Source organism: Pleurodeles waltl, chromosome 8 (assembly GCF_031143425.1).
Source record: "Pleurodeles waltl isolate 20211129_DDA chromosome 8, aPleWal1.hap1.20221129, whole genome shotgun sequence".
Classification (NCBI taxonomy): Eukaryota; Metazoa; Chordata; class Amphibia; order Caudata; family Salamandridae; genus Pleurodeles; species Pleurodeles waltl.
The window spans coordinates 770023359-770049161 of record NC_090447.1 but is presented as its reverse complement, the minus strand read 5'-3'; the positions used below and the strand labels follow the sequence as shown (position 1 = coordinate 770049161).

The 25803-nt window shown below is 44.6% G+C and overlaps 1 protein-coding gene across 1 annotated transcript in view; it reads left to right on the top strand.

The window, feature by feature from the left end:
• ZRSR2 (zinc finger CCCH-type, RNA binding motif and serine/arginine rich 2) overlaps window positions 1-25803 on the top strand; it is a 226800-nt gene that overhangs the window by 162716 nt on the left and 38281 nt on the right. Inside the window, exons 9-10 of the mRNA XM_069205016.1 lie at window positions 1104-1159; window positions 19004-19113. Coding sequence (XP_069061117.1) covers window positions 1104-1159; window positions 19004-19113 — 166 coding nt within the window. The remainder of the gene's footprint in view (window positions 1-1103; window positions 1160-19003; window positions 19114-25803) is intronic.

Sequence of the window (25803 nt, the reverse complement as noted above, 5' to 3'; positions counted from 1 at the left end):
TGCCACCTCTTGTGAGCTATGAGAGAGCCTGTATGCTTGAGTCTTGTGGGAAAATGCGAGGAAAGGCTGCTATTTAAGTATGCACACTCCCACTATCAATAGCGCCACAGTGCCTGCCCATGCCCAGGCTGTCTTCTCCCATATGAAGAATGCTTTGCCTGGGGTGGGCTCAGCATTCCCCCTGCCAGCCCTGGACTAGACTGCTAGTAAGGCTTCTGGCCAGTTAGAGGCCTTTACAGCTTTTTAAATGTAAAGAGATTTGTATCTGTCTTCCTGATTGGCTGTGAGTATCAGCGTACCACAGCTTTGCGCCTTCAAGCCACATTTAATGTCTAGTTGTCAATTGGACAGCATAAACATTGTAGCTTCTTGTCCTAGGCAGAAAACAGCATGTCTTGGGCGTTGGGCGACTGTTGTCATTCTCGCTGGTGATTGGTAGAATGTTTTTTTTTTTTTTAAATTTGAAGATTTGTTTTCAGAGTTGAGTATATGCAATGGCATTTGGGAGCAGGACAGTACAGGAAGGATGTGTAGCAAGAAGGGGCCTAGCTTCCATTGGTGCCGCAGGTGCAGAGCACCTGGGCTCAGAGGCCTCTGGAGCCAAGTGAACCCTGATGATTGCTATCATTCAAACAGCAGCCAGTGGGGGCCATTTCCTTCCTTGCACTATAGCCCATAAAACACTGGCTACGTTACTGGTAGGAAGCTAGAATCTTTGTATTCCTCATTGAGAGAATGTGCGTTACGAATGTCAACATTCTGTTTCTTTTTGTTCCTAAAATGCCAAATCCTCCATTTAGTTTAGAATAGTTGTTTTGTATTACAACTTTTATATAGCACTGAAAGAACATGGTATGTATTTTCTCTTTTAGTACATTACAACCACCCCAAAAGAAGTAATGAAAGTGATGCTTTTAAATTCAGAAGACACAAATAGTTATGTTGATGTGTAACATCATTTAAAGTGAAAGACATCTCAATACACAAACTGCTTAAGATTTTATTTTGCTAATGTCATTATGGTTAAATATTAAAAATATTTTCCTTATAAGCTTAATGTGCTGTATCTTTAGTTGGATTACTCAGCTTGTTTTGTTTTTCAGGTCAGCTGCAATTTTGAACCTCACCTGAGAGGAAACGTTTATGTCCAATATCAAACGTAAGCATAATGCGCTTTGTTTATATTTAAAATGTTACTGTGGCAGCCTTTCACTGATATTTCCTGATGCAAGCTTCTCTCATAAGTCACATGGTAGAATTGGATGCTAAAATGGCACGGATAATATGCATTTTACTAATACATAGTCTCTTTTTAGAAACTGCTCAAAGTACATTGTATGTAAATACATGGCCATGTATGCAGTAGGATTAACCCTTATGCATGATCAGAATTTAAGATTTGTGTGATAATTCTCACACCTTAGCAGGTTTGCCCTGGTAGATTCTGGCATGTCATACCTGCCAAAATGTATTATATTAAAATGCCTGTAAAATGGAATAGCATGCCAAATTCTGTGTAATAATTACTGTATATGCCTGTTACACCTCATTAGGTCGAGCCTAGGCAGCGTGCAAGCTCTGTCTCTCGACATGTTATAATTGACATCTGTGGGCTGCAACACACCCATCTCGCGCCCATCACTTTTATTTGTTCCTTGGCCTGCCTTTCAAAACTTCTTTGATTTACTAGTTACATTTTTTACGTTTGTCCCGCCTTGAGGCTGCTTTGTTACCACTTTGGAGACTGACCCTGTTACTTGGATTATTGCATGAGCGGCTACATACCTTGGTGCACTACTTTTTCTCGCCACTTCGCCAGGGGCGGCTCCTCCGCTTTGGCGTAAGAGCATGCCCCGCCAACAGCAGCAGCTGCAAAACATTTACTATAAAACAATAATAAACTATGTTTATTATCGTTTTATAGTAAAAGGGCTGGTGCCATGGGGCTGTGACAAGCACAAAGAGGGAGTGCACAGGACTCCCCCTCAATGCGCACGTATGTTTGGCCAGCTGCCTCGGGCCGGCCAGACACACATGCGCACTGGGCTCTCTCCAACCCAGCAACACAGGCACTGCATTGCTGGATTGGAGACAGCAGGCAGAGACATTCGCTGTGCCTTGGAGCACCCTGGCTGTGCACTCCATCCAATCCCAACGCTGAGTCCCTGCAGCAAGAAAGCAGCAAGAAAGCAGCGTTAGGATTGGACGCAGGGCAGGCTCTGAGCCTGTACCTGCAGTAGAGGAGAGGAGCAGAGCAGATCACAAAGCGTGGCGCGTAAGGTATTTTTTCAATTATTGTATAGTTTTTTGTTTTGTGGCCCCCGCCACGAGCCTCGCCGCCCGCCCCTTTTCCCTCCTGCAAGCCACCATTGCACTTCACGTTGCGTGGCTGTAGGAAGTTGGCACTGTATGTGCTATTTCAAAGTAAGGAATAGCATGCACAGAGTCCAAGGGTTCCCCTTAGAGGTAAGATAGTGGCAAAACAAGATAATACTAATGCTCTATTTTGTGGTAGTGTGGTCGAGCAGTAGGCTTATCAAAGGAGTAGTGTTAAGCATTTGTTGTACATACACACAGGCAATAAATGAGGAACACACACTCAAAGACAATTCCAGGCCAGTAGGTTTTTGTGTAGAAAAATATCTTTTCTTAGTTTATTTTAAGAACCACAGGTTCAAATTCTACATGTAATATCTCATTTGAAAGGTATTGCAGGTAAGTACTTTAGGAACTTTGAATAATCACAATAGCATATATACTTTTCACATAAAACACATATAGCTATTTTAAAAGTGGACACAGTGCAATTTTCACAGTTCCTGGGGGAGGTAAGTTAATGTTAGTTCTTGCAGGTAAGTAAACAACCTACGGGGTTCAAATTGGGGTCCAAGGTAGCCCACTGTTGGGGGTTCAGAGCAACCCCAAAGTTACCACACCAGCAGCTCAGGGCCGGTCAGGTGCAGAGTTCAAAGTGGTGCCCAAAACGCATAGGCTTCAATGGAGAAGGGGGTGCCCCGGTTCCAGTCTACCAGCAGGTAAGTACTCGCGTCTTCGGAGGGCAGACCAGGGGGGTTTTGTAGGGCACCGGGGGGGACGCAAGTCAGCACAAAAAGTACACCCTCAGCAGCGCGGGGGCGGCCGGGTGCAGTGTGCAAACACGCGTCAGGTTTCCGATAGATTTCAATGAGAGACCAAGGGGTCTCTTCAGCGGTGCAGGCAGGCAAGGGGGGGGGGCTCCTCGGGGTAGCCACCACCTGGGCAAGTGAGAGGGCCTCCTGGGGGTCACTCCTGCACTGGAATTCCGATCCTTCGGGTCCTGGGGGCTGCGGGTGCAGGGTCTTTTCCAGGCGTCGGGATTTCAGAGTCAGGCAGTCGCGGTCAGGGGGCGCCTCGGGATTCCCTCTGCAGGCGTCTCTGTGGGGACTCAGGGGGGACAACTTTGGTTACTCACAGTCTTTGAGTCGCCGGAGGGTCCTTCCTGTAGCGTTGTTTCTCCACCAGTCGAGTCGGGGTCGCTGGGTGCAGTGTTGCAAGTCTCACGCTTCTTGCGGGGATTGCAGGGGTCTTTAAATCTGCTCCTCTGGAAACAAAGTTGCAGTCTTTGTTGAACAGGGCCGCTTCTTGGTCTTTTGGAAGCAGGGCAGTCCTCTGAGGATTCAGAGGTCGCTGGTCCTGGGGAAAGCGTCGCTGGAGCAGTTTTCTTCTGAAGGCAGGAGACAGGCCGGTAGGACTGGGGCCAAAGCAGTTGGTGTCTTCTTCTTCTTCTGCAGGGTTTTTCAGCTCAGCAGTCCTCTTCTTCTTTAAGTTGCAGGAATCTAAATTCTTAGGTTCAGGGGAGCCCTTAAATACTAAATTTAAGGGCGTGTTTAGGTCTGGGGGGTTAGTAGCCAATGGCTACTAGCCCTGAGGGTGGGTACACCCTCTTTGTGCCTCCTCCCAAGGGGGGGGGGGTCACATTCCTATCCCTATTGGGGGAATCCTCCATCTGCAAGATGGAGGATTTCTAAAAGTTAAAGTCACTTCAGCTCAGGACACCTTAGGGGCTGTCCTGACTGGCCAGTAACTCCTCCTTGTTATTCTCATTATTTCCCCCGGCCTTGCCACCAAAAGTGGGGCCGGGGCCGGAGGGGGCGGGCAACTCCACTAGCTGGAGTGCCCTGTGGTGCTGGAACAAAGGGGGTGAGCCTCAAAGGCTCACCACCAGGTGTTACAGCTCCTGCATGTGGGAGGTGATAGCATCTCCACCCAGTGCAGGCTTTGTTACTGGCCACAGAGTGACAAAGGCACTCTCCCCATGTGGCCAGCAACATGTCTCGGGGGTGGCAGGCTGCTGGAACCAGTCAGCCTACACAGGTAGTCGGATACAGTTTCAGGGGGCACCTCTAAGGTGCCCTCTGGGGTGTATTTTACAATAAAATGTACACTGGCATCAGTGTACATTTATTGTGCTGAGAAGTTTGATACCAGACTTCCCAGTTTTCAGTGTAGCCATTATGGTGCTGTGGAGTTCGTGTTTGACAGACTCCCAGACCATATACTCTTATGGCTACCCTGCACTTACAATGTCTAAGGTTTGGCTTAGACACTGTAGGGGCACAGTGCTCATGCACTGGTGCCCTCACCTATGGTATAGTGCACCCTGCCTTAGGGCTGTAAGGCCTGCTAGAGGGGTGACTTATCTATACTTGCATAGGCAGTGAGAGGCTGGCATGGCACCCTGAGGGAAATGCCATGTCGACTTACTCCTTTTGTTCTCACCAGCACACACAAGCTGGCAAGCAGTGTGTCTGTGCTGAGTGAGGGGTCTCCAGGGTGGCATAAGACATGCTGCAGCCCTTAGAGACCTTCCCTTGCATCAGGGCCCTTTGTACCAGGGGTACCAGTTACAAGGGACTTATCTGGATGCCAGGGTGTGCCAGTTGTGGATACAAAAGTACAGGTTAGGGAAAGAACACTGGTGCTGGGGCCTGGTTAGCAGGCCTCAGCACACTTTCAATTCAAAACATAGCATCAGCAAAGGCAAAAAGTCAGGGGGTAACCATGCCAAGGAGGCATTTACTTACACCCTCCCCCCCCCCCAAACGAAAGAGGATGAGACTAACCTTTCCCAAGAGAGTCTTCATTTTCTAAGTGGAAGAACCTGGAAAGGCCATCTGCATTGGCATGGGCAGTCCCAGGTCTGTGTTCCACTATAAAGTCCATTCCCTGTAGGGAGATGGACCACCTCAACAGTTTTGGATTTTCACCTTTCATTTGCATCAGCCATCTGAGAGGTCTGTGGTCAGTTTGAACTACAAAGTGAGTACCAAAGAGGTATGGTCTCAGCTTCTTCAGGGACCAAACCACAGCAAAGGCCTCCCTCTCAATGGCACTCCAACGCTGCTCCCTGGGGAGTAACCTCCTACTAATGAAAGCAACAGGCTGGTCAAGGCCATCATCATTTGTTTGGGACAAAACTGCCCCTATCCCATGTTCAGAGGCATCTGTCTGCACAATGAACTGCTTGGAGTAATCTGGAGCTTTTAGAACTGGTGCTGTGCACATAGCTTGTTTCAGGGTGTCAAAGGCCTGTTGGCATTCTACAGTCCAGTTTACCTTCTTGGGCATTTTCTTGGAGGTAAGATCTGTGAGGGCTGTCACTATGGATCCATATCCCTTCACAAACCTCCTATAATACCCAGTCAAGCCAAGGAATGCCCTGACTTGAGTCTGGGTTTTTGGAGCTGCCCAGTCCAGAATAGTCTGGATCTTAGGCTGGAGTGGCTGAACTTGGCCTCCACCTACAAGGTGTCCCAAGTAAACCACAGTTCCCTGCCCTATCTGGCATTTGGATGCCTTGATAGAGAGGCCTGCTGATTGCAGAGACTTCAAAACCTTCTTCAGGTGGACCAGGTGATCCTGCCAGTTGGAGCTAAAGACAGCAATATCATCAAGTTAAGCTGCACTAAAGGACTCCAACCCAGCAAGGACTTGATTCACCAACCTTTGGAAGGTGGCAGGGGCATTCTTTAAACCAAAGGGCATAACAGTAAACTGATAATGCCCATCAGGTGTGGAGAATGCTGTCTTTTTTTTTTGCTCCAGGTGCCATTTTGATTTGCCAGTACCCTGCTGTTAAGTCAAAGGTACTTAAGAATTTGGCAGCACCTAATTTGTCAATCAGTTCATCAGCTCTAGGAATGGGATGGGCATCTGTCTTGGTGACAGAATTAAGTCCTCTGTAGTCCACACAAAACCTCATCTCTCTCTTTCCATCTTTGGTGTGAGGTTTGGGGGCTAAGACCACTGGGCTAGCCCAGGGGCTGTCAGAGTGCTCAATTGCTCCCAATTCCAGCATCTTGTGGACTTCCACCTTGATGCTTTCCTTAACTTGGTCAGACTGTCTGAATATTTTGTTTTTGACAGGCATGCTGTCTCCTGTGTCCACATCATGAGTACACAGGTGTGTCTGACCAGGGGTTAGGGAAAAGAGTTCAGCAAACTGCTGCAGGACCTTCCTACAGTCAGATTGCTGTTGGCTAGAGAGGGTGTCTGAATATATCACTCCATCCACTGAGCCATCTTTTGGGTTTGATGAGAGGAGATCAGGGAGAGGTTCATGCTCAGCTTCCTGGTCCTCATCTGTTACCATCAACAGATTTACATCAGCCCTGTCATGGAAGAGCTTTAGGCAGTTCACATGGATCACCCTCTTGGGGCTCCTGCTAGTGCCTAGGTCCACCAGGTAGGTGACCTGACTCTTCTTCTCTAGCACTGGGTAAGGGCCACTCCATCTGTCCTGAAGTGCCCTGGGAGCCACAGGCTCCAAATCCCAGACTTTCTGCCCTGGTTGAAATTCAACCATTGCAGCCTTTTGGTCATACCAAAACCTCTGGAGCTGTTGGCTGGCCTCAAGGTTTTTACTTGCCTTTTCCATGTACTCTGCCATTCTTGAGCGAAGGCCAAGTACATAGTCCACTATGTCTTGTTTAGGCTTATGAAGAGGTCTCTCCCAGCCTTCTTTCACAAGAGCTAGTGGTCCCCTTACAGGGTGGCCAAACAGAAGCTCAAAGGGTGAGAACCCTACTCCCTTTTGAGGCACCTCTCTGTAAGCGAAAAGCAGACATGGCAGGAGGACATCCCATCTCCTTTTGAGTTTTTCTGGGAGCCCCATGATCATTCCCTTTAATGTCTTGTTGAATCTCTCAACAAGGCCATTAGTTTGTGGATGATAGGGTGCAGTGAATTTATAAGTCACTCCACACTCATTCCACATGTTTCAGGTATGCTGACATGAAGTTGGTACCTTTTTCAGACACCACCTCCTTAGGGAAACCCACTCTGGTAAAGATACCGATGAGGGCCTTGGCTACTGCAGGGGCAGTAGTTGACCTAAGGGGAATAGCTTCAGGATGCCTAGTAGCATGATCCACTACTACTAGGATGTACATATTTCCTGAGGCTGTGGGAGGTTCAAGTGGACCAACTATGTCCAAACCCACTCTTTCAAAGGGGACCCCCACCACTGGAAGTGGAATGAGGGGGGCCTTAGGGTGTCCACCTGTCTTGCCACTGGCTTGACAGGTGGTACAGGAGACACAAAACTCCTTAACTTTCTGGGACATGTTGGGCCAGTAGAAGTGGTTGACTAGTCTCTCCCACGTCTTGGTTTGTCCCAAATGCCCAGCAAGGGGAATATCATGGGCTAAGGTCAGAATAAACTCTCTGAACTCCTGAGGCACTACCACTCTCCTAGTGGCACCAGGTTTGGGATCTCTTGCCTCAGTGTACAGGAGTCCATCTTCCCAATAGACCCTATGTGTTCTAGTTTTCTTGCCATTGGACTCTTCAGCATCTTGCTGCCTAAGGCCTTCAAGAGAGGGACAGGTTTCTTGCCCCTTACACAACTGCTCCCTTGAGGGTCCCCCTGGGCCTAAGAGCTCAACCTGATAAGGTTCTAACTCCATAGGCTCAGTTCCCCCAGAGGGCAGAACTTCTTCCTGGGAAGAGAGGTTCTCTTTTTCTTGTTGTGTTGCAGCTGGTTTCCCAGCTGTCTTTCCTTTCCTCTTGGTAGGCTGGGCCCTTTTTCCAGACTCCAGCTCTACTTTTTCACCCTGAGCCTTGCAGTGTGCCCTTGTCTTGACACACACCAGTTCAGGGATACCCAGCATGGCTGCATGGGTTTTCAGTTCTACCTCAGCCCACGCTGAGGACTCCAGGTCATTTCCAAGCAAACAGTCTACTGGGATATTTGAGGAGACCACCACCTGTTTCAGGCCATTGACCCCTCCCCACTCTAAAGTTACCATAGCCAAGGGATGTACTTTAGTTTGATTGTCAGCATTGGTGACTGGATAAGTTTGTCCAGCCAGGTATTGACCAGGGGAAACCAGTTTCTCTGTCACCATAGTGACACTGGCACCTGTATCCCTCAGGCCTTCTACACTTGTCCCATTAATTAAGAGCTGCTGCCTGTATTTTTGCATGTTAGGGGGCCAGGCAGCCAGTGTGGCTAAATCCACCCCACCCTCAGAGACTAATGTAGCTTCAGTGTGACACCTGATTTGCTCTGGGCACACTGTTGATCCCACTTGGAGACTAGCCATTCCAGTGTTAGCTGGAGTGGAGTTAGAAGTGGTACTTTTCTTGGGACAGGCCTTGTTTCCAGTTTGGTGTCAAGGCTGATTACAGCTACGACACCAGGCCTTTTTGGGATCAAAGTTTATACCCTTGTACCCAAAATTGGTTTGTGAAGAGGCTCTGGGCCCACCTTCCTGTGCAGGTTTTTGGGGGCCTGTAGAAGACTCTTTACTATTTTTGTTTTTGGATGTCTCACCACCCTTCCCCTGGGGAGGCTTTGTGACCCCTTTCTTTTGGTCACCCCCTGTGGAAGTCTTGGTCACCCTAGTCTTGACCCAATGGTCCGCCTTCTTTCCCAATTCTTGGGGAGAAATTGGTCCTAGGTCTACCAGATGCTGATGCAGTTTATCATTGAAACAATTACTTAATAGGTGTTCTTTCACAAATACATTGTACAGCCCATCATAATTACTTACACCACTGCCTTGAATCCAACCATCTAGTTTTTTTACTGAGTAGTCTACAAAATCAACCCAGGTCTGGCTCGAGGATTTTTGAGCCCCCCTGAATCTAATCCTATACTCCTCAGTGGACAATCCAAAGCCCTCAATCAGGGTACCCTTCATGAGGTCATAAGATTCTGCATCTTTTCCAGAGAGTGTGAGGAGTCTATCCCTACACTTTCCAGTGAACATTTCCCAAGGGAGAGCACCCCAGTGAGATCTGTTCACTTTTCTGGTTACACAAGCCCTCTCAAAAGCTGTGAACCATTTGGTGATGTCATCACCATCTTCATATTTAGTCACAATCCCTTTAGGGATTTTTAACATGTCAGGAGAATCTCTGACCCTAGTTATGTTGCTGCCACCATTGGTCCTAGGCCCATCTCTTGTCTTTCCCTTTCTATGGCTAGGATCTGTCTTTCCAAAGCCAATCTTTTGGCCATCCTGGCTAACTGGATGTCCTCTTCACTGATTTCAGAGCTGTTGGTCCCCCCTGTGAGGGAAGCAACATCTCTGACTAGTATATTTGGAGACAGGGCTGGAGTAGCCCTGTTCTCCCTAGTTAGGACTGGTAGGTGGGAATTTTCCTCCAAGTCACTATCTTCATCCTCTGTGTTGCCATCCTCAGAGGGGTTGGCCTTTTCAAACTCTGCCAAAAGCTCCTGGAGCTGTAGTTTGGAAGGTCTGGGGCCCATTGCTATTTTCTTTATTTTGCAGAGTGACCTTAGCTCCCTCATCTTAAGATGGAGGTAAGGTGTGAGGTCGAGTTCCTCCACATTCATCTCTGCACTAGACATTATACTTCTAAAAGTTGGAATACTTTTTAAGAATCTAAAAACTAGTTCTAGGTTCTAATTCAAAGTTTTACAAAACTTTTAAACTCTAAAAGAAAATGCTAACAGGGACTAACAAAAGGCCCTAGCAGGACTTTAAAGAATTTAGAAAAATAGTTCAAATTGCAAAAATCAATTTCTAATGACAATTTTTGGAATTTGTCGTGTGATCAGGTATTGGCTGAGTAGTCCAGCAAATGCAAAGTCTTGTACCCCACCGCTGATCCACCAATGTAGGAAGTTGGCTCTGTATGCACTATTTCAAAGTAAGGAATAGTATGCACAGAGTCCAAGGGTTCCCCTTAGAGGTAAGATAGTGGCAAAAAGAGATAATACTAATGCTCTATTTTGTGGTAGTGTGGTCGAGCAGTAGGCTTATCAAAGGAATAGTGTTAAGCATTTGTTGTACATACACACAGGCAATAAATGAGGAACACACACTCAGATACAATTCCAGGCCAATAGGTTTTTGTATAGAAAAATATCTTTTCTTAGTTTATTTTAAGAACCACAGGTTCAAATTCTACATGTAATATCTCATTTGAAAGGTATTGCAGGTAAGTACTTTAGGAACTTTGAATAATCACAATAGCATATATACTTTTCACATAAAACACATATAGCTATTTTAAAAGTGGACACAGTGCAATTTTCACAGTTCCTGGGGGAGGTAAGTTAATGTTAGTTCTTGCAGGTAAGTAAACCACCTACGGGGTTCAAATTGGGGTCCAAGGTAGCTCACCGTTGGGGGTTCAGAGCAACCCCAAAGTTACCACACCAGCAGCTCAGGGCCGGTCAGGTGCAGAGTTCAAAGTGGTGCCCAAAACACATAGGCTTCAATGGAGAAGGGGGTGCCCCGGTTCCAGTCTGCCAGCAGGTAAGTACCCGCGTCTTCGGAGGGCAGACCAGGGGGGTTTTGTAGGGCACCGGGGGGGACGCAAGTCAGCACAAAAAGTACACCCTCAGCAGCGCGGGGGCGGCCGGGTGCAGTGTGCAAACACGCGTCGGGTTTCCGATAGATTTCAATGAGAGACCAAGGGGTCTCTTCAGCGGTGCAGGCAGGCAAGGGGGGGGCTCCTCGGGGTAGCCACTTCCTGGGCAAGTGAGAGGGCCTCCTGGGGGTCACTCCTGCACTGGAGTTCCGATCCTTCGGGTCCTGGGGGCTGCGGGTGCAGGGTCTTTTCCAGGCGTCGGGATTTCAGAGTCAGGCAGTCGCGGTCAGGAGGAGCCCCGGGATTCCCTCTGCAGGCGTCGCTGTGGGGGCTCAGGGTGGACAACTTTGGTTACTCACAGTCTTGGAGTCGCCGGAGGGTCCTCCCTGTAGCGTTGTTTCTCCACCAGTCGAGTCGGGGTCGCCGGGTGCAGTGTTGCAAGTCTCACGCTTCTTGCGGGGATTGCAGGGGTCTTTAAATCTGCTCCTCTGGAAACAAAGTTGCAGTCTTTGTTGAACAGGGCTGCTGTTCTCTGGATTTTCTTGGTCTTTTGGAAGCATGGCAGTCCTCTGAGGATTCAGAGGTCGCTGGTCCTGGGGAAAGCGTCGCTGGAGCAGTTTTCTTCTGAAGGCAGGAGACAGGCCGGTAGGACTGGGGCCAAAGCAGTTGGTGTCTTCTTCTTCTTCTGCAGGGTTTTTCAGCTCAGCAGTCCTCTTCTTCTTTAAGTTGCAGGAATCTAGCCTCAGCACACTTTCAATTCAAAACATAGCATCAGCAAAGGCAAAAAGTCAGGGGGTAACCATGCCAAGGAGGCATTTCCTTACAGTGGCCGTATGTTGTTTCTTCCTCATCCTTGTTTTGGGCATGCAGCTGTTTCTTTGTGGTGTCTGCTCACAAAGGCTGCAAGCTGGAGGTGGATTAGTTTTAATTATTATTATTTTTAAAAAGGTTCACGTAGCGCAAACTCGATTGGAGGAGCGCTTTACATGACACGTGAAGTTTCATATAGCACAACCTCTATCTGAGGAGCGCTTTACATGAGTACCACTTAACAAGTTTAGTAGTTGAAAAATATACAAACTGGAGCATTTAGCACAGAAAAAACAGAGACATCCTCGAAGTGGCTCTCCCGGCACAGCGGGAGAGCCAATACTACAATTTTCACTGCACTCGGGAAACTCGCTCCAGATGCTTTGCGGGGCATTTCTTTTTCAAAACAATTTTGGCCATAACTCAGCCTGTGGTGGTCCTACAACAATTGGAACACCACCAAACCATTCAGCACGGCACACTCTTTCTGTCTAGTTCATCTCTGGGTACCCACAATTGGTTGGGGAGGATCCCAAATAATAACCACTCCCATCATTCAATGTCTTTTTAATCTCTCTCATGGCTGGGCATTGTTTTACAGCTGGTAGTAGTTTGTTTTTTAAGGGCCTTGTAATGGTATTGCAGTAGGCTTGCTAGGCCTGAAAATGTGTAAAGCACTACATCCTTAAGTATGGGGTTACGTTGCATTATTTTCTGCCATTCTGTTTTCATGTGGTTTTGCCCTCAAGGTAACTATATTGTTATATGACCATGTTTCTTACAAATGCTATTTTTATAATGTGTCCTCTAGGGGCTGTTCTGAGCATTACAATCAAGAGACTACAATATTCACTGCACTCTGAATTTTTTGTCCAAAACTGAGCCTGTGATGATCGTATGGCAAGGGGACCCCCACCAAACCGTTTAGCACCGCACACTCTTTCTGTCTAGGTCACCTCTGGGTCCACACTGTATGTTGGGGGGGACCCCATAATACTACCTCTCCCATCATTCAGTGTCTTTTTAAACTTTCTCATGGCTGGGACTTTTGTTTTATAGCTGGTAGTAGTTTGTGTTTTAAGGGCCTTATTTGTAATAGTATTGCAGTACGCCTGGAAATGTGTAAGGCACTATGCCCTCTAGGAGTTACACATATGGTAACACTGCATACATTTCTGCCAATCTGTTTTCATGTTGTAATGCCCTTTAGGGGCTGAGTATATGGTTAATATATCAAGATACTACAATATTCGCTGCACTCGGAAACTTGCCCTATAATGCTTTGCGGGGCATTCCTTTTACAAAAACGTTTTCCTCATTCCTCATAACTCACTGTGTGGTGGTCCTAGTACAATGGGACCACCATCAAAACGTTCAGCCTGATGAGCTTGTTCTGTCTGTTATCTCTGGGACCCCACACTAAGTTTGGGGGGGGGGGGTGGCCCAAAATAATATAATAAATATTTGCAATATTTTCAGTTTTTGCTGCAGATAGAGGAAGGAAATAGAAGTGCTTTCGTTATTTGCAATGCCACTGGAATTATGTGGCAGATAGGACCAAATTATGTGGCAGGGTTGACCAATTTATGTGGCAAGAAAAGTCCAGTTATGCATTTACAAGCCAATAGCTCTAACTCAAGCAAATGCAACACCTATTGCATTGCAAATGCTTGTTTTTCAAGTTAAAAACGTGTTACAGGAGGTATTTATCACACCTAGTAAATACCTTACCTCAAGGTAATGATGTTAACTACTTGTGGTAAATACCTCACCCTATTCAACCTAACTCGTAAGGAGGGTCCTAATGTCCACTTTACAAACGTTTTAGAGTGTGTTTAACTTGCGGTATCTTAAATTCTGTGTGCCTTTGCCTTCACAATAGCACAATGAATGTTTCTGGTATGGATTTAGGGAATATATTTATAATAATACAATAATCCTAAAAGAATCGGCGGCTGCAGAGACACATTGATGGGTGAAATGGATGACATAAATGAGCATACATGGATGGATGGAACGATGGCTAGTTGAATAAATGAGTAATTGCATGGAAATAATGTAGGACAGGGGACAACAGTAGTTTGTCGAGACAGGAGCACTTGCATGGTTAGCTAGGACATTTTGTTAAGGAGGTCAGTGTTGAGAGCCTAAGAGCTGTGCACATTGTGCATGGACATTATGTGCTGTGTAATGTGTATAATGTGATATGTGATGTACTGGAATAATGTAGGATGGCCTGGTGTGCACGGTGAAGCCTGGGGCGACGTGTGATCGCATGGGTGGCGTGATGTGGCATTTGATTGCCTGGAACTACATGTGATGACTTTGGGGTGGCTTGTGATGATGTGGAGTGGCTTGTGATAAAGTGGGGGGCTTGTGATGACATGGGACAGAGTGTGATAGCCTGGGGAAGTGTGTGATGGCTGTGTGGGATTGTCAGTCTGTGAATAACAAGGGCCGGGTGAGGGAAATGTGTGTGTGACGGTATGGGCACAGTGTATTCGTGTGTGGAATGCGGGGCAATATGTGACAGTCATATACTCTTTGCATGCATGAATGAAGTGAGGACCTCCTGGGGCACTTAATCAGTGGTGGTGCCTTGCTCCATTGGTACCTGTGGTTCCTTTTTGCATGTCATCTCACATGCTCTGATACATCTGCATGCCTCTCCTTGGTGTCTTTAATCCTCTTTGGGACAAGGCGGCCTATTAGGAATCAGGTATGCCCTGGGGAATTTACTCTATGGGGTAGTGTGGCATCTGCCCAACGCCTCTTTTCTCTCTTCAAGTGTAATAGGGGATTGGATGTTTCTTACCTTTATCATACACACCTTGTACCAGCCTCATTAAGAGTCTCACTTCAGACCAGACACAGCTTCCATATCCACTGTGATAAGCAACAGAGAGGCTACCGTCACAAGACGATAAATCAGTGCATTTCCATTGCAGTTCATGAACACTTTCTTAACCATGCACTGAAAAGGAAGCACTCTTCGGGGGTGTAATGATCTGTAGTGCTTCAAGATATTTAATGCTGAGTGGTCCATTTCTTTAAAGAACACGCGTCCAGTATAATAACCTCGGAACTTGTGCACCACTGCACTATAAAGTAAAGCATGATTGAAGCAACATGGCTGATAAGGGAGTCTTATGTCCCTTTCTTTCTGTTTCTTAGAAGCTTTGAAGAGCATTAGCCACGCAGACTTAAAAAATGACCTAGTGAGCTCCCCTTTTAAATTTGTGAAAGCATTTCTCTGATTGAAATCTTCACTGAATTCCTGAACCCTGGTAAGCTTTTATGACCTGTGAGATCCCAAAGCACCTTTACGAAGAGAAACTTGGGTACTAAATATCCTTGACTTTGGGTAGGCAATATTGACTAAATAAATTATTATGTATTTTACAATATTCCCAGTGGACTTCAGAAGTAAATGAAACTGAAGAAATGGCCCTGATTCAGCACTTTTGAATTCCTTTTTTCAGAAAGTAGAATGTCAGGAATTTAGTCAGACTGGTTTTATCGTCAAAGTCTTCAAAGCTAAAAAACGAACACTGTTCCATGAAGGGAGCCCAAAGCTTAGCTGTCCTGTAATGCACAGCTATGACTCTTAAGATCAGTTACATTTTCTGCTCCTGTGAGCAGGATCTTTCAGCACTGGGCTGTGCCTTTTTGATACATTTCCTAATTGGTTTTGAAACATTTTTATATTGTGTTCAACACCTTTATTGCCTATTTACATTTATTGTTATTTTTCATAGATAACTTGTCATGTAGCTCGGTTTTTCTGCATTCATGACAGTCCTTGCATATATCCCTTCCTTTTTTGTGACATGCCTTTCCTATGAGAGAAGACATTAGGAAAGGGCTCTTGACATGCTTATTTAGTTTGTTTTCCTATTAAGAAGAGGTTTATCTTTTTTGCCAAAAAATGGTCCAGATAAAATTTTAAGGTGCAGTGAAGGTATTAGGTTTCAAGGTCGATTTCAGGATCGGGGATTGGCTAAGGGTTGCAGCCTACATATTTGCGTGTGATGTACTTCCCCCGCTCACTACGCCCCCCACCTCCAACCCAGTCAAGGTGTTGAAGTAGTGACACAGAGAACATTTGGCATCAAAATGTTCAGATTGACTGTAAAGTTGAGGACTACATAATTGAGCAGCTGCTCAACAAAGAGGCACTTTTGAAAATTACAGTGGTCCTTTCCCTTCAGCCTTACCCAGTGAGTCATTGGACTCTAGAAAATCCATTGTGGGGACATTGTTCACGTGACCAGCTGAGAAGACAATTGAACAAACATAGACATCAAAGGAGTCCAGATCACTGCTCAGTCCTTTTCCATCATGCTGCAGGTCTCGCACTGAAACAGTTTCTCAATGTAATAAGCCATACAACTTCCGAAAGAAACACATCTCTAGTCTCAGTGTGATATTTATTTGGCACATCTCCAGTGATGTCTTCCTTGAGGATTTTGACTTTTGACAAATTTAACCATCATTCACAAGATCTTTGTAGAGGAACAACAAAATGTCTCCATGTGTATACCTCCACCAAGCTCTTCATTAAGTAGTCTTTGGAACTTTTTAACACTGTACACTGTCAAAGCTGACCCTTTCACTCGTTCGCTCCTCATTGAGCCAGCAACAGAGACGTATACCATCTCTAAGGCTACTAGTCTACTATTACTGAAAAAATGTAACCCTCCGGAGAAAGAGACATATTTCACAAAGTAAGATTTTTAGCTGGCTTCTGTTGCTGTCTGCACAGCTATTAAGAAATATCTGATTGTTGCAACCTTGTCTGCTTTTTTATTAGAAAGGTAGAGGAAGAAAAATTCATGCAGTGGTATGAATAATTTATGCCACATCAAATACCACCATGAGGACTGCAGGCCCTTTCATTGCATTGGTAAGATGCAGCAGGACCCTGTAGGAATTTCTGCATAGTTTTGATGAGAATGTGCTCTCAGTTGGCAATGTAAGACTTGTAAGAACATTAAATCAAGGTCTCTTCATCTATAATCAATTCCCAATACTGCAGTGAACATTTCAAACCTGGCAGCTTATGGATATTTTCATACCATTTGTACAAGAAGACTGTCTTAAATAAGATTGACAGGTCTTAGATGTGATGCACAGCAAACGGTCATGACACTCCCTTTCTCTGCAAATTAAAGGTGTTTCATGATTTCAATTTCAAGGACTACATTATACAAATTGATTCTGGTGAGCAGCTGCCATGTGCGCCCAATTTTTGTGCCCCATGGAATTTTGGGTAATACAGACAGGGTTGCCTCTGCTCTAATATGCACATTTACCACTGGTGTATTTTCTAGGGGGTGATGTGCCGTGCAAATGAGAGAATCATTTCCTTTTGCTCTCACTTAATAGTATAATAGTACAGATGTGGGCACAGAGGCAAAGAGACCATCAGGAAACTTGACATGTGGTGGTAGCGCATAGTAGGTTCCTCCCATTTTCTTGGGGGGTGGGGCCTGGCTCCAGGGATCCTCCAGGTAACCCCCTGCAGCCAGATGCAGTAACTTACTGCACCCATATATAGGTGGGATCCGAGCCCCCCATAAATGTAAGATTAGGTCTCCCATCATAGCTTCAAACACCTGGTCTGCTGTTCACTAAATTTCTGCTCTCTGTTAAGACGCATATTTGTACCTGTATTGGGGACAGCACGTTGTTTTTCGAGTGCACTGTCCTGGTCTGCACCCCGCGTTTCCAGTTAAAGATGTGGCATGGTGCAGAAAGTGCACAGGGTGCCCTATTTGTTTAACAGCCCCAGGTCTTTTTATGGAGAGAAAAAAACATAAAATAGTCGGTTGGTGTTTTTTTTTCTCAACTACAAACATTTTATTATACTTGGATGTGTATTGAAGCCTCTTTGGCTTGCATTACATTACTGGTATAACAATGTGGCTACATTTGGGAGTGCCCAAGCAATTTTACAAATAGGTTTCAATTAAAAATTACCAGAGGAACCATGTTTTGCCTTGTTCTAACATGTTGATCAGTATATTTGTCGTCGTGTTCATTTATAAGTTATGTTTTTGTTGTTGATGAGTTTTAAGTTTCCTTGGTGTTGTATGAGACTTACACAATGTGTTTTTTCCATTGAGGGTTCAATAGGATATAATCCAACTCAAATTTATGCATGAAAATATTGTCATATGATATTATTGTTTTACATACACTTTCTACTCCATGTGTTTGTAAGTCTCATAATTTTTAATCTAAATTGTTATTTGTACTTGACATAATCTTATGCTTTGTGAAGGAAATGGGGACTGCATGTAAAAATAACACTAAGTTGCTCACTGTGGGCCCATTTCACAAAACTGTTTTGCATCTTAATTCAAATTTTGTGATTTCAAAAGGGCATCTGTAAGCATAAAAGACCATTTCTTATTCACTGAATTACTTATGGTTGTATTTTACTCTCACGAATATGAACTACTTACATAGAAGTTCTGCCATCTTGGCAACATTTTTATATTAGCAAATCAGTTTGCATTAACAGGTTTATTGTAGTGCTGGATAGGTCCTCTAGGAAATGTTTATGAACGTTAACAGTCTCACAGGTGTGTGGGTCCTCTCCAAACATTTGCACTTAGTTTCCCAAATTGAAACCACTCACAAATTTACTCATGTGATGGGGTGGGCCAAAATTAGGAGGACACACCAACAATGATAATAGCTAGGAAGAGGAGTTTTGACATGGGGGAAAAAGGTTTACAAGTGCACTTGCATTTATTGTTACTTTCTCACATGTGGCAATGTACACCTTTTACATATCCATCTTTGGAAATGGTTACACAACTGTAAATCGGAATATCTGCGACTTTTGCACATTGCTATTACTGCTACAGGAACTCTTTGTAAATTTCTACGCATAAGCCTACATTTCTGACTTTTACAGGGTAAGCTTTTAATTGTAGTAGACTTTGTTGAGGTCATGAACTCTTTATTAGTGACACCCTCGTGCACCATTCCAAATACTGTTTCATTATATTTAAGCCACAAATCTATGTAGGAAAAGCAAAATGCTGCAGCCTAAGCCTATATTTTTGTTTTGTTTGTTTTTCGTTTTAACATGTCCTAATGTCTTTAAAGAAACTTTCATTGTAATCTTTAGCTTAGCTGCCTAAATGTAAAGGAACACTTGCAAGTAAATAGAGGGAAATAGGCAGGTATGTAGCAGCTGTGGCAAGCTGAAAGTTGACCCTTCCCTGTGAAGGAGAAAACAGCTTCAATAGCCCATCATTCTGAAAGTTTCCTAATGGAGGATGAGAATAGCAATTGTACATTTGTAGAGATTGCACATTTTTAAAATAATGGTTTCAATTTTCAATTCAAGAGAAGAAGAATGTAAGGAAGCGTTTAATCTTTTCAATGGGCGATGGTATGCAGCTAGACAGCTTCAGTGTGAGTTTTGTCCTGTGACCAGGTGGAAAACTGCCATATGTGGTAAGTGGCTAATATGCACACAATTGATCTAATGCTCCGTCATAATATAATGTGGTTGTGAATCATAAAATTTGTGTTTATTCCAATGCCTATTTCACAAACCTCCGGACAGTTTGAGAAAAATATTGCGTTTTTTGCAGAATAAAAAAGTTATACTGAATGTCATGCTGATGTAGAGGTCTGACCCATCTGCTTCTGTCCGGCAGGCTGCCTTTTATATTCTATCCTCGTTCTCCTTATGGGGATGAGTGTGTGCTTATTTACCTATTTTTATGTGTGAATCTCAGTCATGTTTGGTTTTTGTCTAGGATCTCTGTACTTTTTTTTACTTTTTCTCCTCCTATGCAGTTGCTGTTCCCTGGTGTAAAAAAAATAATTATGGTGAATGGTAGTCACCATAAAGTAATAAAGTCACTAACATCTTAGGTCCAGGCAAAGTTTCAATAATTTAAACAGGAGCTCATCCCCTGGTAGGGATGATGTGGAGCAAACTTGCTGAAGTTAGATAGAATGTGTAAAGAAGCATTTAGAAGTACCACAGCAGTTACAAAGACGAAAGCTCAGCATAATAGAATCCCAATCTAACTTATGACAACAGAGTACATTTTCATAAATAAAATCACACCAAAACAACAAAATCAAATAAGTGGAACCAGAGATATGAATTTGAAAATATTTAAGAGAAAAAGCACTATCAAAAAGTAAAGTGCCAGTAGAAAGTAGAAAGTTGTGAGTGACTGGGACCTAGGCACAATTTCAGGCTGACTCTAATGGAGTGTAGGTTGGATACGGAAAGGAGTTGGTCCTGGTCAGTGATTTTACCTTATGTAGTCTATGAAATGGAAGTCACAGTTCTCCAGGTTGTGGGGGTTGGGTCGCGGGATGATTTGCAGTGACTAGGGTGGGGGGGGCATTTTGGGATGCGTATTGGGTGGTGGCAATGTCACAGATTTTATGTGAGGAAGTCCTCTCAAAGCCAGATAGCTGTTGGACGAGATCCTGCTGAAACGCTGGTTTTGGCAGGAAAAGGTCCAACATGAAAAGTTTAAAACTCATACCAAGTGAAGTACTCTCCTCGGTCCGATACTTTTGGCTCCTTCATCTGGTAAAGATTGCGATGCTCAGACTTAGGGCCTTATTACGACCTTAACGGAGGAGCTTCCTCCATCACAAATGTGGCAGATATCCCACCCACCATATTATGATCCCATTATATTCAATGAGGATTTTAATACGACGGACGGGATATCCGCCGCATTTGTGATGGAGGAAACTCCTCCGTCAAGGTTGTAATAAGGCCCTTCAACTCTTGTATAGAGCTCAGAATGCTCCAGCAGGGCAAAGCTATGGCTGTCTCCACAAAGGCCGCACAGAAGTTGGATCAGCTAGCAGCAAGGGTTTAAAAGCACTAAATAGGTAATTTTGAGGGTCAAAAAGCTTAGAGCAAGACCAGATTGACTTTCCTGCCAAACAAGTTTGTACCTTGCGCAGATTGACTTGAGTGGTTGGTTTCAGTCCTATGGAGGCCTGGAAGTCCTGAATTTACAGAGATTTCAGAATAAGTTCTTCTAGAGACCACTTTGTTTCCTAGGACCTGGGGAACATAACTCTTGGGCCAAGACTCACTTCAGCAGAGGCCAGCAGAAGGGTCCAGTGATCTTCCGTTACAGCTGCTCACTGGCCAGGGAAAAGGTATTTTTTAAGCTTGTCATGTTGCTGTAGCCGTACAGCAGGTCATCAAGCTGACCCTGAAAGATTATTTGTCCTGGGTACAACTGAGAGGAGGTCTATCCCTTCAGGTTTTCTCTCAGGTCGCAGTCAGTTGGTGCAGTTCTCTTTCTGTTCTTACACAGGTCCAGAAAGGGTTTGGACGAGCTGTGAGTGAGTTAACAGCTTTGAGGGGCTCACTAGCCAGTGGGTGAGGATGAATCCAGGACACTCCCTAATCAGTGGTGAAAAAGGTCCTAGGGACTACCCTGCCCATTTTTGCAGCACATTATTTTTGTTTTACAGTATACTGACTCAGAATGAATGCACTGTCATGCTGGAAATCAAAGATGGCACAGACCAACTACCCTTAGAGTATGGGTACTCACAAATATTTTCCCAGGGGCCGCACTGTTTGGTCTTTAAAGTGACGAGGTCCGCATTGGTGCCAGCATGGTAGCTGTCGGAGGGCTGGGGGTAGGGAGGGGAGGGGTAGTGGTAAAATGTGTGTAGTGGAAATGAAGCATATACATCTAGGGTCTGAATTGCCCAACATGAAACCAGAAACATGGGTATAAATCTCGGCTTCTCTACTTAACCATATTGTGTGATCCTAGGCAAATGTTTTATTTCACTTTACCTCCTTTTTTCCTTTTTGTTCATCATCGCATATAAGAACCCTGAAATATGTCTTCAGGATGTATGCTGTATAAAACCTTCTGTGTCTGATTTATAAACTATAATGTTCATGTTTTATATAAGCCCAGCCCTCCCAAAGTGTTCACATAACAACTGACTTGCCTTTTAGTTCACAGTTCACATTGTTGTCAGGGTGAGTAGGATGGAAGGGGATGAAAGTTTCTAAATTCATTTTTGAAAACTATCACTTTAAAAAATACTTCTGATTTAATGTTGTCTACTAAGGTGAAATGCTTCTGCAAGTTAATGAAATGCACTGTTTGAATTTCACTCAGATCATACTTTTATATTTTTGCTGCAAGATGTCTTTAATAATGAAGGTGTTTCTAAAGTTAAGAGTTCCAGAACGCCCTAGTTTCTCCTTTTCTTTAACTTCAATTAGACTCCAAATAAATGCTTGCCCGTTTATTTAACAATTTTTAGTGCCAGTGCTGAATGGAATAAACAGCAGCACAGTGCTGCTGTTGACCTGGGGGCCACATGTAAATGGCAGGAGGGCCGCATGTGGCCCCCGGGCCGTACTTGGAGTATCACTGCCTTATAGGGAGCGTGTGTGCCAGGCTGGGGTGTGTTTAGGGTAATGAGCAGTCCACTCCTCCTAAGATACACTAAACTGGTTTTGGGAACCAGCTCGCCCTTCCACTTCCAGGTTGCCAGTTAGCCACCCTGGGCCTAAAGAACAAAGACCTTCCTCATGCCTCTTTTATGCTAAATTATGAATGGATGGGCAGGCTTCACTTCTGTCCCCTTCAAGTTAGTGAATCCATTAACCTAGGCTGAGAGAAGTTTTCACACCTCATATAGGTCATGCACTGACAGGGCAACTGCAGGCAGGCTAATGCAAGGTAGCCTCCAGCAGCTTCACAGTGAAAAGGTACCTTTCTAAAAGTCACTTTTCCTAAATATTTTGTGAAAATCTAATTTCACCATTGAACTCTATGTTTAATAAATATACAAAATAGTGGTTGAACTGTTTAGCGAGCTTGTCCGTCAGGTAGCAGATTTAATATTTTAATATATCTCTCCTCATAAGACAGCCATATTCTTCCACAGTGAAAATAGCTTTTGGGGGCTTGTAACTGCAGGGACTTGATAACATTACATTTCGACATTTCCCATTTTGAAATCCCATGGACGCTTCCTTGTGGACTGCAATATCTACAGAGTGGTGACTTATTAATACGTAAAAGAAGGAAGGTTTTTCTTGTCTGACCGGGTATTTTCACCGCTCATGCTGTAATTTTAAACTACAGCAGTCATGCCACAATTATAAGCATCAAGCCATGTTTCCTTTTGTCACAGTAGTGGACAGCACAATAAATGCTGCAGTCCACAGATTATATTTAATTTTCCATGCCATGGGTGTCATATATTCACATTCTTTATATTACTCCCGGTTTCAAGGCTGAGAATCCTCTGTATGAATTGAATACTAGAAGTGATAGAAACACATTTAAAATATTTTATTGTTGGCAGCCTTGTCAGCTTGTTACTTGACCAAGTAGAGAGTAAAGAAGGGAAAGAGGGTTCAAGTTCATCTTCCACCTCCCCACCCCCTGCTTACACCGCACAGGTTATCAGAGTACTTCCAGTGAAAGAAAGTTTCATTAGCCCCATGAAATGGACAGTTGTCTGTGAATCTATGAACAAGACAGATAAGTAACATGAAAATCGATGTTCTCGCATCAGGGCATGGAGGGATTACAGCCAACTTCATAGACAGTCATTCGGCTCCATCCACGTTTTACGCACAAAGATAAAACTGTTTATTTTGAAGAAAATTCTCGACCCAAACACTTAATGGAGGAATAATGCAAAATATGTAAATCAAAAAGACAGTTAAGCTACAAACTTTAAATTACTTCTCCAGCATTTAATCTATTAAAGCCCTGCACTATGTTGTCCCAGTCTTCTAATATCTGTTGCCACTCGGAGTCCTGCTTCTTCATGGTGTAATTTGAATAAGGCATTGAGGGATGAGTGGGAATATAGTATGGATCTGTATTGTTGCAAATTTCATTTCAAATGCATCTGTTCCCAAGTTTGAGTTTTCTACTTTTATTCAATATAAAAATCAACCAGGGTTGTTTGCTTTCATGAATGTACAGTAGCTTTACGTGGCTAATACTGCTAATGGTGTCTTCAGTCTTCCTGCTGCTACCTCTATCACCTTTGCTACTAGCACCACAACATTTGTAACCACGTGTGCATCTATTGATGCTGTGTGTTCTGCTGGCCCCAAATATATCCCTAAAACCTCCTTTCTGTACCCAAGAAATCAAATATTTGGAAGGTAAAGAACTCTTCGGAAATGCATACTGCTTGTGGCATGTGTTGCTGTAGATACACATGCTTTGCATACTCCTGCCAATTGGTGTTGGGCTCAGACATTTTGCAATTAGTTTTTCTTCGAAGAAAGGCTTTCGAGTCACAGGATGTACTGTGACTCCACCTTTAGTAGGTGGTGTGCATGGTCATCGATTCCATGTTGGATTGCTGTTTTCCACCACGTGGTTCGCAGATGTACTGACGGGGCTCCGAGACTCAACATTTCTCATTTCAATGCGTTCTTCGGACCGCACAATGAATATTTGACATCCACACTTGGAAAAACATTTGTTGCCTGCGTTTCCTTCTCTTGAAGATACTACGTGCCCCTTTGTGTCACCAACTTCAGCGCCAGAGAATGCAGAACCCTATAGGGTAATGAAACAGAAGTCCTTCCTGTACAGCCCCTGTGCAGACGGAAGTATCTTTGGTCAGATCACCAAGAGGTTTGTAACCTTTGTCTCTCCCCTGAAGATGACGATGCCTCATGTGAAGCCTGCCTCACCTTCCAGTCAAAGGAAACTCTATGGTACTGAAGGGAGAGGTCTTGGGTGCACCAAAAAATGTCAGAGCTGTACACCACAGATACGACTGACATCTTCAGCCACAGGACCACTTCAGCACCAAGGAAGGGGAGGACACCAGCTGTTTGGACATCCTGCACCACCAGCCGTTGCCCAGGTCAAGGCAGTCTTCTCCGGTGGCTCTGACCCATAAGAAGAAGAGGATGCTCCCTCATTTCCCAGACAATGGCCCTCGAATGAAAACCTCCTCTAGAGTCGTACGTACAGTCAGCACCGACACCCACTCCAAGCTAATTTATGAAAACAGAGTACATTTTAATCAATACAGTTACACCAAAACAACACAATCCAGTAAGTGGAACTTGGAGATATGAACTTTAAATAATTTAAGAGAAAAAGCTCCAACAAAAAGTAAAGTGCCAGTAGAAAGTACTGTTTGTGAGTGAATGGGACCTAGGCACAATTTCAGGCTGACTCCAATGGAGTGTAGATCGGATAGGCAAAGGAGTTTGTCCTGGTCAGTGATTTTACCTTTTAATGTAGTCTATGAAATGGAACTCACAGTCCTCCAGGTTGGGGGTTGGTGGGTCGCCGGATGATTTGCGGTGACCATTATTTAGGGGGTGGGGGCATACTGGGTGGTGGTAATGTCCCAGATTCTATCTGAGGAAGTCCTCTCAAAGCCAGATAGCTGTTGGACGAGATCATGCTGAAGTGCTGGTTTTGGCAGGAAAGGGTCCAACATGAAAATTTCGAACCCAGTGAAGTACTCTCCTCTGTCGCATACTTTTGGCACCTTCATCTGGTAAAGATTGCGATGCTCAGTCTTAGTCTCTTTGATGGAGCTCAGAATGCTTCAGCAGGTCAAGGCTACAGCTGTCTCCCAAAAGGTTGCAAAGAAGTTGGACCAGCCAGCTGCCAGGGTTTAAAGGCACTACAATAGGTTATTAGAGGTTCTAAAACCTCAGAGCAAGACCAGCTTGATTTAGCTGCCAAACAAGTTTGTGCCTTGGGCGGAGTGACTTGAGTGGTAGGTTCCAGTCCTTCGGAGGCCTGGAAGTCCTGAATTTTCAGAGATTTCAGAATTAGTTCTTCTAGAGACCACTAGGTTTCCCAGGACCGGAGGAACATCACTCTTGGGCCAAAACTCACTTCAGCAGAGGCCAGCAGCAGGGTCTAGTGCTCTTCGGTTACAGAGGGTCACTGGCCATGGAAAAATTATTTTTCAGCTTATGTCTCTATAGCCACACAGCAGGACATCAAGCTGACCCTGGAAGCTTCTTTGTCTGGGTACAACTGATAGCAGGTCCATCCCTTCAGGTCTTCTCACAGGTCTCAGTCAGTTGGCCCTTGAATGAACACCTCCACTAGAGTTGTAAGTACAGTCAGCACCTACATCCGCTCCAAGATACCTAGAGGCCTCACACCGAGG